General features: G+C 49.3%; 1 protein-coding gene across 10 annotated transcripts in view; it reads right to left on the bottom strand.

Moving 5' to 3' along the window:
- The window catches only part of CD34 (CD34 molecule), a gene marked incomplete at its 5' end in the record, with an annotated part of 49,292 nt that extends 42,539 nt beyond the window's left edge, over positions 1-6,753 (bottom strand). For 9 of the 10 annotated variants that reach the window (XR_014575631.1, XR_014575632.1, XR_014575633.1 and 6 more), the window contains 4 exons: positions 115-192; positions 645-940; positions 1,671-1,802; positions 6,477-6,752. Coding sequence is in view for 3 of the 10 variants with exons in the window: in XM_083812506.1 (XP_083668632.1) it covers positions 115-192; positions 645-940; positions 1,671-1,802; positions 6,477-6,555 (585 nt within the window). Of the gene's footprint in view, positions 1-114; positions 193-644; positions 941-1,670; positions 1,803-6,476 lie in introns of all 10 variants that reach the window. The other variant, XM_083812508.1, reaches the window with a different exon arrangement.
- Positions 6,754-20,828: the final 14,075 nt, after the last annotated feature.

The following is a 20,828-nucleotide window of genomic DNA, read 5'->3' as shown; positions in this document are numbered from 1 at the left end:
TGGTGACCCCATTTCTGCCAGCCCAAGAGCATTGCAGGACCCTGCCCCTGCTGCCTGCTTTTCCCCCATCTTCTCCTGCTCACCACCCCCTTGGAAACACGGGGCTGAACTCACGCAGGTGTTGGACTCATTGAGGCGCAAGCAGATGGCTCCAGTGTCACTCACGTCTTTGACATTGTGGCATGTGATGGGCTGGAAGGCAAAAAGCAGTGCTAGGGTTAGTGAACTGCTGGGGTTTTGCACGATGTCCAAAATGCACAGCTGCATGGTTTTAAAGACGGACCCTCCAGAGAGCCTGTGCCTGTCTCACCCCTGCTCAACAGCTGCAAGCCCCGGCTCATGCTGAAGTCCCCGGTTACCTCCTGCATGCCGGGCGCTGCCGGCAGCAATTTGCAGGGCTCTGCGGCGCCCGCCGGTCCAGGCCGGGCTGCACGAGCTCCATCACTGGCTTACACCGAGGTTCAGCCCCACCTAACCACGCAGCCTACACCACACGTCCAGATGGGTCTGGGAGCAAGACTCATGCTTCTTAATCACTTACAGCCCTGAGGCAAAGCCGCCCACCCTCCCAGCAGCGCGGGAGCACCAGTCAGGACCAGTGTGAGGGGCGCAAGCGAGCTGCAGCTCCAGCCACCTCCTCTCACCTTGGGGACACTGCTTGCTACGTGTGGCTGTGTGCTGGCCTCCGAGACAGACGTCAGCTCAGGGTTGGCCGTGGAGCTCAGCAGGGCCAGCGTGGATTCTTGGGTGGCTTTTGTTGTGCTGATGTGGACCTCTGGGGTTGCTGTCACGGAGACCCCACTGCTTGCATCCTCCAGGGGCAGGTGGGTGCCCAGCACCTGCCTGGGGGCTTTGCTGGGCTGTGAGCTCGGCTCTGGGCTTGTCTGAACACTGGTGAGCCCTGGGGAGCTGGGGCTGGCTGCGGCGGGTCTGTCTGTGTCTGCAGTTTAGAAGAAATGCAGTGAAAAAAGATGCAGGGGGAAGCTTAAGTCCTGTACAATCAGTGCGTGGCATTGCGATGACTGAAGTACAATATTGATTTGTCATAGCCAGCAGCACCAGAACATGTTATTGGCTGTATAAGAAACACGCATTAGACTTGCTTCAGTTACCTAATTGTTACATGCACTTTGTAATCTGTTTACAATTGCCTAATTTCCTGGGCACACGCTGCAACACAGCGAAGATGCCATTGCCTGACCTCCCTGCGTTGCCCTCACCCCCCCCTTGACCCAGAGTCCTCAAATTGCTGCTCCAATTTCAGACTTCACAGGGACAGACAATGCTCAGCTGTTTGAGGGTCTCTGCTTCAAGCCCGCCACAGCATTGGCCTCTCATCAGCAAGGCTGGCAGGCCTCTTATGGGTGCCATTTGCTGAGTGTGCCGTAGGTACGCTGGGATAAAAGATTAACGAGCACTTCATCCCACCATCTCCTGGCTGTTCTGTGAAGGGAATGGGTCTAAGCCACCAGGCCTGATGACAGATAATGGCAGGTTGCCCAGGTGTGATTTTTGCACGAGAATAAAGCATCGCATGTTCCTAGAAGCCTCATTTTTGAGAGCACAACCCATGCCCTGACCACATGGTTTCTTAGGGCACGCTGCACCTGTGCACTAAATAAACCTGATCAACACCACAGCTGCTGTGGGGAACGCAGGGGCGCGATTACCGGGGCTCTCTGGTGTCGGCGTGGCGCTGCCCAGGGCGCCGGTGGCTGCCAAGCTGCCGGTTCCGCTCAGTTCTGTCTCTGTGGCCGGGGCTGTTGGAGCCGGGGCGTCCGTCGGGCTGTCAGCAGCGGTGCCTGGGGGAGAGGAAGCATTAGGGGCTGTAGCCGGCCCCCACCCGGCCCCTGGGTGCCTGCAGCGCAGGGAGGGGTCAGCTGCCTTTGCAAATTCGCTTTCTTCTTGCCCCAAAATGGCAGGCTGCCTTGAGCTCGCATGGGGGAAGTCCAGAGACTAAACAGGTCAGCGGGGCGAGCATCAAAGGCTCAGCACAGCCCCTGCAGGGGCTCCGGGGGCAGCGCCGGAGGAGGGCAGGATTGTTTCTGCCCCTGGCCTGTGCATCCTCGGCCTTATCAAGGGATGCACAAGCGAGCAGAGCTCAGCACAAAGCTGGATTGTATAGCAGTTTGAGTTTATAACCCTTGGAGGAAAGACGCAGGCCTTGGAAGAGATCGCTTGTGTGCCTCAGGAAAAATAAGTTGGATTTGCAGTTGCAGGCACAATCTCAAAGTAAATAGAAACATTCCCATTGGCTTGGGATCAGGCTCTGACTCATGAGCAAAAACATCTTTGGAGGTAAAACAGAATGTTTGGAGAATCGCTTGTTGCTCTAACTTAAAGTTTATGTATTGCTTCCTGGTATGTTACAAAGATGACACTTCCAGCTTTCCCTTCTGCCATGAACTTTATGAGTCAGTGAAAATGCATTTATTAACCTTTTATATTCCTGAGATCTACTCCCACTTTTTACAAGCAGCTTTGGTCCGTACTCTGGGGCTGTTTCTGCTTAAGACTCTTATCCAGACGCTAAAGAGAAAATAATATAAAATGCACTGTTTCACTTGTATCCCTGCCCAGCGGCCCGCGCTCCAAGGAGCGTTACTTCACCCTTCCCGACAGCGAGCAGCACCGGCCCGGCCCGACCAGCGCCAGGCCGAGCGCCCTGCACGCGCCTTTGGGTGCTGGGCACCTCAGCACCAGGCGCCTCAGCACCACCGTGGTTGCTGCGTTTCTACATGGAGATATCAGCACTGTGCTGGCAGAGGTCCAAAGGACCCTGGGGTCTGCGAGAAGCCCATGCGGGGCCGTGTGGTGGTTGCGGCCGGCCGGGCTGCAGCTGCTGTGGGGCCGCAGCGTGGGGCCCTGCCGAGGGCCGGTGCAGGTGGGCTGGAGCCGGGATTCGGGGCTCTGGCAGGGCTCTTGTTCAAGGGAGGGGTCTCTCCCCTCCACAGGCAGTTCAGTTCCAGCCGGTTAAATCACCACGTTTTTCTGATGAATTTTAACAAATCAAAACCAGGAGACATGACTGCGTGCCCAGAACCGTAAGTAGCACGAAGTGAAATCCACTCTTTGCATACGGCTTTGTGCTTGCATGGACATTAGCCGGAAACTTTACATCATTGGAACTGGACTTGACCTCCCAAAGAGCCACAGCCACCCAAGCACCTTTGAACTATTCCAGATGTTTGTACAGCACCAGAGGTATTTCTAATCAAAGCCTTTTCACCACTGAATATCATAAATTGAAGCCTGGATTACTGCTCGGTGCAATTTGCAAGAAGACTTGTTGCATAGCATTTCTTTTTCTTCCCTTTATTGTAGCATATGCAGGCAATTTTATAGAAAACAGGGCTAAGTTTTTTTCAAGCCTTAGGACTCATGAGATAAATAATGATCCAGATGTGAGCTGGATAATCCACACGGTGCTCCACTAAAGTGGGTCATTTATTGCACCATACATTTTTAGTAGCTTTGCTAAACTTTGTCAATTTGTTAGTATTAAGTGTTTGAGAGTTTAAGCCAAGCCATTTATTAACCTCAGAGAAATCTTCACCTGGTAGGGCTAGCACATGCAGGAGCAAAAGATCGTAGGTATGTGGAAGAAAACCATACTTCATAGTATCTAATTTACCAATTAGTAAAATAAGTAAAAAAAAGTAAAAATAGTAAATGCTTCTGATGTATATGATTGTTGTTAAAGATATGTTAATAATGGGGTTTAGGAATGATCCCAGCTCAGACCAACTGAAAAAAGGCAACATTATAGATGTTAGAGCGGGTGACTGGGTCCAGCACCCATCCCTGAGTGCTATACCTCTGTAGAAGGCAAAACTCCACAATGGCAAAAACTCAGAAAACACAAAAAAAGTTTCCATACTTTGTGCCCTACTTCGCACCCCCAGCAAACTAACCGCAGCGTTTTCTCCCCTGCACCTGCATCCCACAAGGCAGAAGGTGCGGCCCCTGGGAGATTCCCCAGACGGTGACTCTGTGCCGAGAGCAGCTGCTCTGCGCCGCCACCAGCTCTGCTGGTGAACCTGCCGCTAGTGGGGTGCCTACTTCAGTGCTCTGACACGGAAAGCCAGGCATGGTAGCTTCTCAAGCTCTGCGTTTAACAAAGACTTTGAGAAAGCCATCCCAAGGCTCCAGCAGCCGCAGGGCTGCGGCCGAGCATCCCCGACGCAGCGAGCCAGCGCCATGGGATCCAGTGGGGCACGGAGCAGGGCAGCAGCTCTCGGAGCCGCTGCTCGGAGGGCTCCAGCCTACGTTACTCACACATTTCCAGCTTCACTGCTCTCAGCCATGTGGCAGGAACTCAGGCGGGCGGAGCCCTCTTCCCTCTGGAAATATCTGATAAAATCCCTTCCCGCCCCCGTTCCCTTCTCCGGCAGCCCCAGACAGGATATGGGTGTGGGGCCGAGGCACGGAGGGGCTGCGGGATGCTGGGGGCTCCCCCCACGGCTGCCCCATGAGCAGCCCGGGTCTGGTCCTCGCTCGGTGCCCACTGCTACCCCTGCCTGGCACGGCCGTGGTGTGCAGCCCTCCGCAGGGCCTGCAGCTCGCATGGCTGGGGCTTCAAAAGCCCCTTTTGCTTCCCTGATTTTCAACCCTTTTCTAGTTCTTGCAAAAGAAAATAAGGAAAGAAAGAACGCTTCACAATGACAGGAGACTTAAGAAGGAAAAACATCAAGCCTGGCAAAGATGAATAAAAATGATACGGGCCAAAAGTGCTCATATTGGAACAAGTAGAACACAGCTTCTCTTCCCCGTACAGGCGTCAAGCCGAGCCACGTGGTTTATCAGCACCCCATTTCCAGTGGCTCCAGTCCTGCTGCACCTTCCCTCCTGCTCTACAGCTTCAGTGCAGCTCAGCAGCTCCCTGAAGGACCAGGCAAAGCCCAGCACTGAGCATTTCACGGGCAATTTGCTCCCATCGAGGCTGGGCAAAGCTGCTTGTTGCTCTGGAGCCAAACTGTGCCTGGCAGATGTTGGGCACAGGGCCTTTGTCCTCCTCGTTCCACACCTACAAGAGGTGTTTGTAGAAGACCCGCAACAGCCCCGGCTTGGCACAGGGCTTTTTCTTCTGTAAAAGCAAGCAGCATCAGCCGGAGCTGTGCTGGAGGGCATCCCAGGGACAGGGCCACCCTCAGCAGTGCTGCCAGGAGCCGCCCTGAGCACAAAATCCCCAGAATCAGGGTTTCCAGCGGGAGTTGCACAACTGAAACCTTCACTGAACTCCCTCGGGCTCCCCAAATGGTTGAGGAGCACGCACAGCTCCCGGGATGAGCTTCCTCATTTCCTTCGCTCTGCATTACAGTTACACCAGACAGAAATCAACCTCTCCTACTTGCCGGAGAGCTGGAAGTGTTAATAAAGCAATGCCATAGCCTGTAGAAATGTACAGCATTGCCTGTGCCAGCAAAAGGAATGACATTTTGCAGCATTAAACCAACCCCCTGTCGCCCAGTAGCTCTGTCTTTGCAAAGACAAAGCTTTTTATCACTTTTGTATCACTTCTGCTTTGTACTACAAGCAACTCAGATTTCTCATTTCAGGTAAACACTTTTGTCTCACACCTTGCTCACTGCAGACCAGCAGATATTCCTGAATTTCACCTGAGAGGCTTTGTTTTTCCCTTCCTGTAAAATTAACATAGACTGGCAGGTCAGGCACAATGGCTGGGTGAGCAATCCACCCTGGCAGCAAAGGGAACATGAAAGGAGCGCCACGAAACAGAAGAACAGAATATAGCAAATTCTTTCAATAGAGCCAGTCACTCACATTCACGGGAGTAAGGAAAAATTGCATTTGATGAGGCACCCGCAGGTTCTTGGCTTCTGTCCCAGCACACTATGCAGCTCACGGAGTGCTGCTTCACATTTTAGTCCCTTTTTATTACTTTATGGTTGTTGGGTTTGGGACAAAAATGATAATATTTCCATAAAACATAGCCCTTTATTCATTTATTTTTTTCATACGATGCATATTTGAAGAGCTGGAATAGGAGATTTTAATATTTATAGAGGCTCATCTAATTTTCAGAAAATGTTTAGTTCCCACCACAAAACAAAAGCAAGGCTAATTTTACACCAATGCAGACTTGAACTGTGGATGCACTCCACAGCTTCGCACGCTGCGCCTGCATCCCCTTGTGTTATCTTGAATATGCCTTCTTTTAGGGAGCTGTCATATCTTGATTGCTCTCCTTTTCAAATCAGCAGCATTCTGTTTGCAGCACATTGCTGTAAATGTGTTGGGCAGGATGTCTAATGCAGCGTTGCTCTGTAAAATGTCATTACAGAGTTCTTTATGTGAAATTGCAATCTGCTCCAGTCCCACTAAACACTCATTAAAATGCATTCCCCCCAACTTGCTCTTTCAGAAGTTACAAAGCAGTCGCCCCATGCACTATCCCCATGCTGTGCTATATCTCAGTGACTGTAACCCTGATATTTTCTGCAGTCCATACTCACCAGACAACTTCACAACACAGAATGCAATCCAGAAAAGCTGCCTCCACTTCATTATTTTAAAACTTCCCCAGAACAGCATTCCTGCCTGCAGCTCCCAGTACAACTGGAGGTTGCTTTGACAGCACTTGGATTTTCAGCTCTGCAGCAGCTCTGCTGAGCTCATATAGCTTGGTTTGAGTTCAAGTCCTTGAGATCACTCGGTGCTGGGGTGGGTTTCTCTTCAGGGGTTGTGCTTCTGGTTCAAGACTGCGAGGTGGAGTTCTGTCTGATTTGATTTCACAGTTTTATATAGTTCATGACAACCTCACTATCACTTAGGTAATTTTCTCCTCCCCGCTTTCCTGCCAGCACTTCCAAACAAACAAACGAGCAACGGTCTCCCCCAGCAAAGGAGCCCAAAGCCCTGGCCGTGCTTAACCCTTTCCTGAGATCTGCTGCCCCACTCCTGAGAGCCCCAGCCCCCGGGAGCAGCCACCAGGCACTGCCTGTGCCGTGGGAAGAGGGGAACTCCGAAAACTGGCTTTTGAATCCAAGATTTTCTCAGCAAATTAAGCAAGGAACTCAAGGATGTGAAATCACCACTGACCTGGAGAGAAGTAACTCCATTAGCTTCGCTAAATTTACTTCGGTCAAACAGAGAACGTGAGTGGGATGGTTTAGGGAAGGTCTGGGGGAGAGCAGGATTCACAGGCAAAAACCTCCACATAAAACCTGGAGCAGAAGAGGGACTTGAGACTAATAAATAACTTCCTGGAGCTCATCCCCATTAAGAACACATTATAGAAACATGAATGCCAGTATAGAAACACCGAATTCTCCCTTGTCACCAGGCTGAACATCACCACGTGCAAGCAGCCAGTCCTGGCCCTGTGCTGCAGCGGCTGCACCACTGGGGGGAACTGGGACCAGTGCTGGGAGCAGCACCGGTGTGGGAACTGCTCCTGCCCTGGGGGGAGGCAGCTCTGCCTGGCCCGGCACTGCCTGACCCATGGGTTTGTGCAACAGGCAACAGAATGTGGCCTTGGAAGCATGACTGTGTCCAAAATGATTGATTTTCACATTAAAAACACTTTGATGTTTTCATTTCTTGATTTTTATATCCAAAGACAATAGAAATGTCTGGGTAATTGTTTCAGCCTTTGGGGGAAAAAGGAAAGGTTTGGTCATTTGAGAAATTAAACTCTAGTTAAGTCAGAATTCTTCCTTTCCTTGTACAGCTAAATGGTACAGTCACTGTGGGAGGCGCTGCCTGCAGGAAATCGAAAATGAGGTGGCCGGGAAAACAGCCGTGGGAGGAAGGGCAATAAAACTCTGTGTTATCTTTTTGTGGGTGCCCCGCTACACTCTGCAGTCACATGGCTCCAGTCAGCAAAAGGGATTAAGCAGAAGAAAAAGAAAGAAATGATGGTATTATTGGAAATCCCCAAATAGCATTTCCATTATATACATTTACTGGTATGACAAAATTCCAGTAGCTTTTGTTTTTAGTTTTTAGACAGGAAAAAGTCTCTTGGAAGGAAACATCCGTAGCTAAGAAATGTGCTCCAACCTCTATATAAAGACTTCTGTTACACTGTCTAACTTTTTCTTTCTATTATTATTATCGTTTAAGTGAGAATTTGGCTTGAGTAGCACAACCGAAAATAAAAACTTGAAGTTTCAACGTACCAGCCTCTAGGAGGAAAGACGACCTGGCGAGGACCAGAACCCCGCCACACTGAAAAGTGTCAAGAAAAGCTGCTGAGCTGCCTCTGGCAGAGCAGGGCTCGGGACCACTCTTGTGCAATGAAGGAAAAAAACAACCCAAAACCGCACACACCCACACAGCAAACACTTAGAAATGCACAGAAAGTACACTAAAAAAAAAAAAAAGGAAAAAGAACTGTAGGGGAAGAATAAAACAAAGCAGCATTCTTCCACACTGCACAGCAATAAAGTTAAATCGAATTAATGTAATTAAGCAGTGCCGCCAGCCAGGGGCAGCCCCCCGGCGCCCCCGTCCCGTCGAGCCCCCGGCAGCCCCTTCCTGCCCAGCACGGGGCTCTCCCATCCGCCCGGCCCCGCTTCCTGCCATTCTCCTCCAGCGCTGCTCCGGGCTCGTCAATGAAAGAAACCCAACAGCATCATCTGGGCTTGGCTGCCGGTTTTATCTCACCTTTCACAAACAAACTAAATATAGCGAGCGGGGCTAAAAATAGGCGATGGCCGGGGCTGCCAGACAGCGAGCTTGGGAACCACAGACCTGAGCGTGCTCAGCTTCCAGTGGAAGCCGGGCCGCGTTTAAATGAAATTCCCTGTGACAAAGATGTAGGTTTTTGTTAATCCCCACTGCCACTGCGTGCACCGAGTGTGTCAGATCACGCCGTACAACTCACTTCAGGACGGTGACTCAGCTCTGTGTGGCACAACGGGCAAACCGAGCACATCCTCAAAAGGAAGAACCAAAAAAAAAGATGACGTGCTTGGAAAGGTCTCTCTGTAATCGAGAGCACTGTCCTGGGAGGGTTTTAGATGAGCTACCTAGGGTTCCTTCCACCCACCCAAGCTGCTGAGACTCTGAGGACAAATAAACAAATTCTTGGGGAAGAGTCAGCTAAAAACTCATTTTTCAGAACTCCGGTTTTATAACGCAGCACAGGAACGGGGTCTCAGCCGTTCCTGAAGGTGGGCATTGCCGCGTGTCCGCAAGGGCCGTGGCAGCACCCACTGTACACCTCTGTGGCACTGCCAGCTGGAGTGGGGACAGCCCAGGTCTGGGCACCTGCTGTCCCTTCCCATGGAGTAGGCAAGCTCCTCTGTTGTGGTCTGGGTTGTGCACACCTCCAAGCACACGCTGAGTAGTCAGAATATCCAGCTGCAACCCCACACTTCAGCTATTTCCCTTTGTTTACTCAATGAGCGGAATATAATACTTTTTCTCATTGACATGACTCTCCATTTAAACCTCTGCTTAAAAGGGGCTTGAGCACATTGCAAATGAATAGTGTGAAATTATTTCCTCCTTTCAGACCTATAACATTTTTACAGTTGAAAATTTAAGGACCAAAATTGGGAACATGCACTTGAATTATCTTGAAGTAGTCAGCATCAGCTGTCTAAGGTTAACAATGGCTGAGGCAATTTGACCTAACCATTTATAGGATCAAGTGTCCAAATTTCAAACAGCTCAGTGATGAAGACTTGTTCACATAGGCTGGGAATCTGTCCAAGTGTTTAAGGGTGATTTAATTTAATTGTGAATGATGCAATAGACATATGGCTAGGAAGTTATATGCCAGGAAACATGTTTTCTATAAGTATTTTAGCAGGCAGATGGCACACAATAGTGTTGGTGTAGTCATTTCCCCACCTCTTAAAAGTTGCTATTTTGGACAAAAGAAATAATTAAATTCCCACCATCCTCCCAAGACACCAGCACTACTGACCCAGAGGATGTGCAGTGTTAGAAAATTATTTCTGTACAAAAACCCGTCAAAGAAACCAAACCTTACCCTCACCTATGCATTCCCGTTCAAGAGTTTCAAAGCACTTCAATAACTTTCCCACTCAAATCACCAGCAGGCGAGTGTCAGCACCTCATGGCATTCCCACTGCTCAGGCGGAACAGAGGCACGTGGAAGCGCCTGGAGCAGTGCCATGCCATAGCCAAAACTCCCAATTTTTGCCTCTCAGTCCTCAGCCTCAGCATCCCAACCACTCCTCTGCCCAGACAGAGATGTGCTTTGGGGCAATTGCACCCGAACTCCTGCACCGGAGGGTTGCTGAGCAGAGCACCCTGCACCCCTACTGGGTGGGACACCAGAGCAGTGTACAAATGTGCAAACGAAACAGTATTTAAGTGAAGCCTGGGGTATTTTTCCTAGTAAAACTTCCAAGATGCTGCTGGAACAACCACTGCCTTTGTGTTAACAGGAGGCATGGGACCAAATCCTGCGAGCAATGGGCAGCCTCGTCCATGAGCACGGGATGTAAGCACAATGCTCTGAGCAGACAGCCCTGAGTGCAATTGTGATTCGAAGGGCAAAGAGCCCAAATGCTTCCCTTATACTGATCGCCCTTATCACTATTTCCTTAAAATCTTGACATCTATTTGTTTTATCTCTGATTTCACACGTATGATATTTATTCTGTAACTCTTTGTGCAGGAAATGCTTCCTTTATTAGCGTTTCAGCTAGAGACTGGGAGTTTTAGCAGGGCACCCTTTGTGCAAGGGCTGCTCGAGAGATTACGGCCTGAATTTCCACATCAGAGCTTCACCAAAACCCCTGGACTCCCCCGTGTCCCCCAGTGTCGTAGGAGCCGCTCACCCTTGAAGACACATCCCTGCAGCTGCGTGGGCACGCTGCCCTCCGATAGCAGAGGGTGCTGGACGACACCGCCATTGCCCCTTCACCTCACCTTTGCCTACAACCTTAAATGAAGGTTCCTCCTCTCCTCCCTTCTTTGTAATCTCAGAGGAAAACTTCCTGCTTCAGCAAGAATTGCTAGGCTTGTCTGGGCTCCTAAATTCACTTCCAGAGTCCGCAGAGCTGTTAAAAACCATCATTTGCAAAAGAACACTGCCTTACTACACCACTATTTATCTATATATTTATGTTTGCGTTCTTTTCCCAAGTCTTAAGTACAGTTTTCAGATTTAAAGACCATATCTATGTATATATATAGTATGTGTGCATGTATATATGTATATATTTCAACTCAGGCAAAGTCCTGCCTCTTCATAATCCCTGCAACTACATTTAATGGGTGCCTTTGTTATTTATTATGCCCTTGCACAGCTACTGCTTATTCATTTACACTCAGCAGAGTTATTCCTCAGAGAGACAGCTGAAAAAAAAAAAAAAAACAAGAATATCAGTGTTTTGATTCATTGATCATATATTTTCTTTTTAAAAAGCTTTTGGAAATCTTAAAAAATAAGATTCATGGTTGTTTTAACTATAACATACTGCTTACAAAAATGGTGTATTAAAACAAATCACTTAGTATGATTACTCCACTAAAAATCAATATCTTCAGATAATAAGTGGATATGGAGCATACACATGACCACATTTCAACAAACCATATGGCGAATACATTGTTTAACAGTTTTATGCCTCAAACTTTTACTTCAAGATTGTTGGTTCAAATCTAATCAAGGCTATGCTCATTTACTACCTTCTGTCTGCTCAGCGCTTTGCAGCATATTACTAGGTCCTTAATCTGGTTTTAAGGGGCAGGCTGCAATGTAAATCAAACCACTTAAGCGTTTCCCATGAAACTGTTCCCTAGACGCATATTTTCCGCAGCAATACGGGAGGTTGAACGAGTCAGAAAGAACTGCCGTGGAAAACAAGGCAAGGACCTGCAAAATCAGAAGCCTCCAAAAAGATGTAGCTCTCCTCAGCTGCAAGAGCAGGGGCCTGAACGGGAGGAAAGCACTCCTCCAGCACAGGATGGGCAAAGAGCCAGCAGGCCCTCAGCCGGAGCTGCTGCCGTGACCTGGAAAGCAGCCGCAGCATATCGAGCACTGCAGGCAGAAACCCTGCAATCGCCTCAGCGCTGCCCCGGCAGAAGTGCTAAATAAAAACCTTTGTTGTGTTTGAATGCAATTCCTACCAGAGGCACAGAGCTTGCACCTCGCCACCGGCCGGGCAGAAGCAGCAGTGCAGGAGCTCCGCAGCACCGTCGGGCCCTGCCTGCAAGGGAAAGCAGCCAGCGGGCAGGGAGCCTCCGAGCTCCAGCGGGGCAAGGAAAAGCCACCAGCAGCCAGGAAACCTAGCTGAAAACTCTTGCTAATACTGGGTTTGTCAGTCAAAGAGAACTTGCTTTCACTAACGTCATGACAGTGACTCAGAAAGAGAACATAAGCCCATTACATGCCTGTCCAGGATGTGGCAGTACCCCTTCTCTGAGCTGGGTGCAGCCTAATGCACAGAACTATTTTTTTAGGTGACTACTGCCCGTGCCGTGAAGCAATGAGATGTCCTCAAGGTCTGATTTTTGTATTTCTGGAAAAGGGTGAAAGGAAAGGGGCCGAGGGGCATTTCTTGCAGCAATGCAAGAGAACGAACAGGAGAGGACAGAGATGAACTAGTCATGTTCCTATTACTATCCGTCACTACTTTTGGGCTGTATCAGAGTCTCATTAACCTGGCTGCTTTCATTGACTGCTTTTCATTGCGGCACCATCCGAGGTACTTAACTATAATAAACAGCAGCACCACAAAACACCAATAAAAATCATTAAAGCGTAAGTCTCGCAATTTAGTACAAAGATTAGCTTCTCCATCCAGATCTACAGATTGCTGATTGCAATTTATTTCTCCCATTTATGGATGTCATATAAACATGTGAGCCGGATTCATTGCTCGGGCCTTCCATCCATCACCAGGGCTGCGAGCCAGTCCCGCTGATGCTCCGAGCGACGAGCACCAGGGACATATGTGATGCTTGGACTGAGGTTTGAGTCCGAATGAGCACCGTATGCAGCAGCGCTCATCTTCATGGCGATGGCAGCTGCTTTTGGCTTCTGACCTTGGTGCACCCCAAATGCAGCCATCCCCTGGAGCAGCGCAGGGTGAGCTCCTGCTGCTGTCTGCAGTGCCCTGGGGCTGATGTATCACGGAATAGTGGCTTCCCTCCCATGGTCCCAAAAGGAAGCCCTCAGCCCCACCACGAGTGGCTCCTGGCCATGGAACAGGGGTCACTGGGCTAGAGACACAGGGTGGGGGGCTAGAGCTCTGCATCGCCTCTGCGTCCAGGGAGAAGAGCCCCTCCAGCCTAAAAACTAGGATGGTATTTCTCAGAGAAGAAACCCAAACTGTAATTATGAAATAAAGGATTGGCTTTTACTGAGTAAATATCAGGTTAGAGCCAGGTGTTACTGAAGCATCAGATGAGAAGCGAAACTCATCACTGGCAGCGATGAAAGGCAGCTTTAAAAGCACCAGGGGAAAAGGACTGGAAAGGGTTCTCATCTCCACCCTGGCAATTGCTGATAATAAAGTGCTGCTGTTTTCTACCTGGGAAATGAGGTCCCAGAGGTACGAGTCTTTCCATTTTTCAAAGGAGGGTTTGTTCAAATACATAGACAGGAGCATCCCCAGTCATTACCAACTCCTGCTGCTACTGACCCACCACATGGGAAACAGTAACAGCCCTCCTCCAAAACATCCTTTTGTTCTGATTTTAAAGTCGTCTCCATGGTCTTGGAGGGATGAATAAAATGAAACTGAAATCTAAGAGCCACATCTTTGGTTGTCTCCTGAAGAGAAGGATGCAACAGCAAAACTATTTCAACTTCTGTGCTAGATGACCTGAAAAAATGACAGGGCTCTGCTAACAGTTCCGAGCACACAGCTAAATTCAGACACCACTTATTTATTGATGTGTTTGTACAATAGGAGTGGCTGGGAAGGCTGCAGACTCCTAGGTACCTTCTGATGGCACATAATAAGCACAGACAACACAGACCTACAGTGAATAATAGAACAAAAAGCTTCCAGTATCACTGAAAATCAAAGCGCATATGCAATCAGATGCTATCCAGTTAAACCTCCTGGGAAGGGGAGCGAGGGGCATCTTATGAGCCTAGCTCTTGCCAAAGGAGGAGATGGATATTACAGGACAGTTGCATTAAAATCTAAACAGCCAACAACATTAGAGCTTAAAATTATACGTGCTATTTCATCGTATTTCACCACACAAACTATAGGGCATCTGACACAGTGCTATTGATAAGGTCCAGCTAAGGACGAGGCAAGGGGAAGATATCCAAATTGTGGGTACAATCCCAAACCTGCGTTCCCAGTACTACGATGATGTAGGGGAAAAAATATCTATTTATGAGGCAATGAAAGGTGCATTAGAAATAACCAAGCTGAAGAAACTTCCCAGAGTAACAGAAAGGTAACGAGCCTGGTTTTTCCCAGAGCTGCAGGAAGGATTTGAGCCCCGAGCAGAGCTTCCAGGCACAGCACCTTTGTCCTGTCTGTGCTCAGGATGGCACCTCCTCGGCCCCTTTCCTTTTCCACAGCCGGGGCTCGGCCGGGAACAGCCTCCTGCAGGACTGACCCATTTCTCTGTGGTTTGAGCCCAAGCTGAGCAACAGCCCTGCACAATCTGGGGGTGAGGCCGTGCTGCTGCCCTGCGCCCTGGCAGCGGCACTCGGCCTCATGCAGCCAAGCCAACTGCTGGGCTGTGCTTAAACTAGCAGCACCGCAGGCTTCCCCTGACAACACAGCCCACCAGCTGGCCTTTTCCTTCCAGCAGAGCATCTCTGGCTCACAACAGGCCCCTGCTCCGTCACTTCTTAACGCTGGGGACCACTGAGATCCAACACGTGTCCCTGCAGTCCCCAGACATTGAACCACCCCACGGCGCTCTCCTCATTTTCATGCCTGACCGGCGTCATAGAAGGTCCATGCTGGGACCCTGACCAAGGTGGGCTGCTGCCTTCCACCCTGCCACTATTAACAGACCCTCTGGTTCCTCCAATTACATTTTCCTTCAGATATTTTCTTCCTAGCCCCACCAAATGCATTTCTCCCCTGTGGTACCACCCAGGCCTTACTGCTGCTGAAGGTCCTGACATGATGCAGGACAGCCTCCGCCAGCTGTTTTGTGAGGAGCAGGACTCTCCAATGTGGGAATATTTCTGCTCTGTGCCTACAGAATGTCTTTTCTGCAAGGATCTCAAGCAATTATTAGGAAGAAGGAGCATTTTATACAGGCAGAAAACAGGGCTCTGCTCTGAGGGGACAAGGGGAGGCCCTGGGGGATGCTGAGGTTGGAGCTGGGGAGATGCCACAGTGGGGAATGAGAGGAGCAGGATGGTGCATGCATGATGTGGATGCATGAGAGCAAACATCAGCTTTGTGAGGAGCCCAGCAGCGTGCAGAACCTCCCGTAAGGACCAGGAACTGCTTTGCCATCACACCCCATGGGGAGGATCGTGATGGGCACGGCTTTCAGTGCTGCTCAGCGCAACATCGGCTGGGGCAGTGAGAAGACCAAGGCGATTCGCCCTGTTTGTTTGGATGAGGAATACCAGAAATCTACTTTTTTTTTTTTCCCCACTGCCAAAAACTTCTCTGACCCTTCAGGACGTGGCCCCTTCAGCAGCATTTGTAATCTTCGGGAGAGCATCGGAGATGAGAAGTGACGCTGCATCATTTAGCTAAAGCGCTCCAGCGACACGGGGCACACGATCGATACACGGAGGCTGAGGCTCCATTACTTATAAGAAGTGCTTCAGAGAGCGCTTTGGAAATGCGAGCCCTCTCCTGAGACCTCTCCTAGATGGTTTCAGATTAATTGTTACAGGTTTGTTGGTTTGTTTTTATGGAGGAAAGGAGATTTGTTTGTGTTTTTTTTTTTTTTTCCCAACCCTGGAGTTTTACCATCATCTTTTCTCATTAGGACGGTGGCAAGAGGTCAGTAGAGTCCCCTGTCTGAGAGAGATTCGTCCATAATTTGAAAGGGAAACTTTGGGATGTGTCGTGTTCAGGGTACGTTCCCGAGCTCACCGCTGTTCCTCTGCCTTTCAAAGCAAACTACGGAGCACGCAACCACCTCCCTCTGCCAGCCTCCTCCTCAAGCACAAAAGCTTTCTACTAAATATCAAGGCCTAATAGATAGATTTTGGCTCTGCTGTTCTCCAGCCTCAGGATTTCTTGCTAAACGCTCTCCGAACCAGGCTTCTGATGGCATTTTGTTACCAAGGACAGGAACAAAGAGGAGCAGAAACCTCTGCGCCCCAGGCTGCTTTGCTGAGGTTAGTCGTACAGAGAGGGCAGGTCAAGAGCCCGCTCCCCTCCCTCCCCTCCCCTTCTCGTCTCCACTCTCTCTGGTTTTTGGTTTTGTTAATTATTTTGGAATCTAGAGAATAATCTGTTGTCAAATCCCGCAGAACAAATTGAACGTCAGGTTTTCAACCCGCTCTAATAAAGCAGATGGTATCACAAGCCTGTAAATCTCCTCCCAACTTCAATGCATCTAAACGCTGACAGATTATCCATTAATGGGCAGATTAATCCTGAACAACAAAAACAGTGGGAAGGAAAATACATGCTTTTGTCTCCGTAACAGGGAAAATGAACACGCTAATATGTACAACTCACAGGAGAGGTGAAGCTATGTCTGTGATGAGCATGGAGAACAAGCAGCAGAGCTTGGAGGCACCAGGAGGACGTGCACAGCCAAAAAGAACAAACAACACATGCAAACAAGTAAGCACTCCGTCTGGAATGACCATGTGCCAACGGAGAATTCAACGGCAAATCGCATCCCAGGTACCGTATGCTTTGAACTAGATCAAATGCCTGTGGTTTATCAACTAGACTTCTTTCTGGTGTAGAACCTCAGATATTTCTGAAGAGCTGCAGGAGAATCCTGCTCGTGCCTGTTTAAGAGCAGTGGTGAAGGCGCTGCCCACACTTGCCAGGCAGCTGGCTCTGTGCTGCCAGCTAAGAAAGCTTTCAGTCCATTTTCCCACATAGACCAAGTTACCGTTGAGGTTTTCATTACGTCTTTCCCTTTCCTTTCCTGCCCTGGGGCTGGGCATGGGGTTCCTGCAGGGCTCAGGATCCTCTCTGCCCACGCCAGATTTGTCCAGCTCCTCTTTGCAAGTCTCACAGCAGCGAGCGCTCCTTCACCGGCCGCTGTACAGCCAAGTAAAGGATTTTTGGTCTGCGTCAAAAGCGGCGGCCCCTGCCAGCACAGCAGCCCCTTTTCAATGCCATCCCCTCCTCTCCCCGCCGCTGATTTGCTTGGCAGGTGTGAAATATTAATTGCCTCACATGGGAGCTTGGCTCACTGTCTGTCGCATTTGACTGAAATATCATTCTCTGCTGCAAATATAATTACTGGGGGTCTGGGTTTTAAAAATAGCCTCTCGCCTGTCTGTTAATTAGGAGCCATGCTTTGCTACACAACGAGATATTTTGGTTAATTATAAAAGAGAAAAGGACAAATTTGTCACGTCTTTTGTTTTCGTTCCACCGCGTCTCCCGGTGGCAGCGGCGCGGTGACGGACTGCTCAGCCGCCAGCACCAGCTGCTGCCTCCCGCTGGAGGGGCTGCTCCCACCCCCTCGCTGCGCTCAGGATTGAACAAAGGAAGGGAAATTTCTTTCTGTCAAAGCTGAGACCCTCCCGAATCCGAAGCAGTGAGGTGTCGTTGCAAAACCTACTGCTGGAAGTGCTGCCCACAGCTGAGCCGGCACTGGAGTCTCCTTCCCCCCACCATTCCCAAATTCACAACTCCTCTTTCCAGGCTTGCTAAGCGCTCACAGCAATAGCCATACATCTCTCTGTTTGGTTAAAAAAAATAAATAATTTTTTAAAAGCCATTTCTTAAGTGCCAGTGCAAATAGAGGAGCGTGATGACAAGTTGGGAAATGGCAGCTGGAAGTGCTAACAAACCTCCCCTTGGCCTCACGTGCTAATTAATAATGTGTTAATAAACCTCCAGAAGAATGCAGATCAATAAGGCTGCTGCATTTCCGAGCCCTGCCTGACGCCCCGCAGCACCGGATCCAACACACCGCTCTGCTGAGCACACTCGCTGGAGCAGGGGGCCCGGCCACAAGCCGACACCCGGCGGTTTTGGGGACACACTTTGCCAGCAGCGCAGGAGCTGGCACAGCCCACAGCACCCACACGGGGCTCCCACTGCCCCCAGGACCACCACCAGCAGCAGGGCACCGCCAGCACAGCAGCGAGGATTTTGGCATGCTGCTCGGAGTCCCCATTGCCACCTCGATAATCGGCTTCGGAGAGAAGAGCGAGACCGACCAGACAAACTGTTCAACCCACGGGGTGATGCTCAGCAGCCTCTGAAGGTGGGGAAGCAATGTTCAGCAAGAGCCGTGGGTGGCTCTTGGCTATATACCTGGGCAGCAGCAGTAAAGAAAATGAAACCTGATTTTTAAAAGGGCAGAGAGGGGAAGCAGGAGCGGAGACAGTGTTTTGTCTTTAGCTGGTGCTGGAATCGCCTGGTGTTCAGATAGGTGCATGAGGGAAACAACCCACTCGGCACGGCGCCACGGATTCCCTCTCCCTTTCACAAATGCAATTTTTATTTCTGGGTCTATAAAGGATCAACAACAATACTTTGCATTAAGATGCATTGATAGAATGTTTTATAATTATTTATGTAATTATCCAGCATTTCAAAGAATGCATGATAACAGCTTAAATTGATGTATTAAAACAGGCATAATAATTACTCCAACAATATTGAATGCTGTTCTGTCAAATAATAATTTCATACATATTAAGAAAGCTTTCAGAAATAGCACCATAATTCAAGATGCTACCAGATTAATGACAATAAAATTCCGTATCCTTCTCCTGAAAAGGGACAGAACTTTGCATATGGAAAATTAAATGTGTATGTCCAGAGCATATATGGATGTATTGTACATCAAAACTGGTAAGAAATGGAGGTGGGAGAGAAAAATTCTTTAGCCTAGAATAATTGTGCAAGGATTACGCTGCGTAAGGAACTTCTCCAGTTAGCAAAGCAACCAGGAATACAAACAGCCTCTAAACCAGCAGCCTTGCTGGCACCTTTGTGGCCCAAATCCCATAGCAAGCCACATCCATATTTGTCTTCCCAGACTTAGTTTTAACTCCTACTGGGGGGGAACAATAACAGTAGCAGTACAAAGAAAATTCAGAGGTGTTCCAACACATTATAAGAAAATCCCACTAACTGAACTGCAGCAAATTTGTGCTTGCCTTCTCCTTTTGCCACTGCTTCAGTAATACTTGGAAGAGTGGCACAAATTTTATAACCTTGTGATGAAGATTAAAAAATAAAGCCCAGTAAAAATCCTTGTGAATTATTGAAACTGTAGCTCATTATAATGGTAGAAGCGAGCCTTTATTTTCAGTAAGTGACATGGGAGCAGAAAAATGGCAGGATAATGATGCTCAGGCAGAACATTTATTTCATTGTGATAGAGAAGCGTAAAGTTTATCACTTTGATTACTATCCTGATTTTTTTTGTGCACCCAGCTTAGACGCCAATAAATCTCTGTGGGGGTTTCTGATGCTCTGTCTCTGCCACTGGGACCAGCTCCCTGCCCAGACACAGAAAGCTGGACCTGACCAGGTGGTGCTTGGTGCTCCAGCACACTGCTGCCGCCTCCGCCCTGCATCATGCGCCTGGTTCTGCCCGACACACCAAATTCATGCCAGCCTCTACTCCTCAATTAGCAATAGAGAGCTCTGACACAAAGACATTGGGCTTGGACAAAAGGCAAGCTCAGGATTTATGAGGTGAGGTTCCACCACTGGGCAATGCCAAGCTGAGGGAGCGATGCTGTAGATAATTGTCAGACCCAGCTGCCAAGTGCCTGAGGGGAAGCAGGAAGGGGACTTTTTTTTGTGGCCAGCTTTCTTACAGTCAAGGAAAAACACCACCTGCCACAGGCATGATCCTTCCACCTAGACCTCTGATGAGCCACAGGCAATGGCCACAGCCCAGGGGACCCGAGAGGCTCCCACCTGCGGGAGCTGCCAGTCCCGAGCAGGGAGCAGGTTACCTCCCCGCCTGCTGCTCCTGCAGCAGTGCTGTTTATGCTGGCATTTCCTCTCTCCTTTGGGTATGTTTGCATGACACTTTGCCCACAAAACATGTCAGTATGATGCACGGTGTAAGAGTGACATAACTTCTATCAAGGGGAAATTTAAGGCTTAAGTGCCTTTAAAATGCTGGCATCACTCACCATATGTGCTAGCTCTCTTAGAATATTACACCCATTATATGTAATTCTTTCTCCTCTTGGAGAAATATTAGCATGTACTTTTCTCCCTGTCAATCACTTTTTTGACCTTTGCATCATCAGCTGTCTTTAAGATGGTCACATTTACGCTGATGTCTGTGCCTTTCAGAGCCTCTGCTAATAACACACCATGAAGCCAGTCTCGAAACAGGATTCTTGTACATTTATGCAGCAGGTTCCCTTCGGGGAATTCAAGCTGCTTCAGACTCGGTACTGAGGCTCACATCTCTCAGTAGAGAGAAGCGGCCATCACCAGGGCAGAGGCGAGCTGAACCATCCCTGTGCTCAGCCTGCTCCCTGGGGACCCTCGTGCTCCAGCACACATTTATCCCACCGCCTGGGCAAGTCTCACTCGTGCTGCACCAGCCACCATTTCTTGCGACGTCCCAGCCATGTTCCCAGCTTGCATTAAACACAGCACGAGCCTTTCACAGAGATGAATTCAAATACTTCTAAAGCCAGTTCACTTATGATCCTTTGCCTCTCCGCATAAAGTTTTGGTGGTGTTTACTGTTTGCCCTGGTGCACAGCTACAAGTCAGACCCCAAGCATCTCGCAAAGACCGGGCATCTCG

Source organism: Anser anser, assembly GCF_964211835.1.
Source record: "Anser anser genome assembly, chromosome: 27".
Classification (NCBI taxonomy): domain Eukaryota; kingdom Metazoa; phylum Chordata; class Aves; order Anseriformes; family Anatidae; genus Anser; species Anser anser.
The sequence above is the reverse complement of the archived record's forward strand: the minus strand, read 5'-3'. Positions and strand labels throughout refer to the sequence as shown.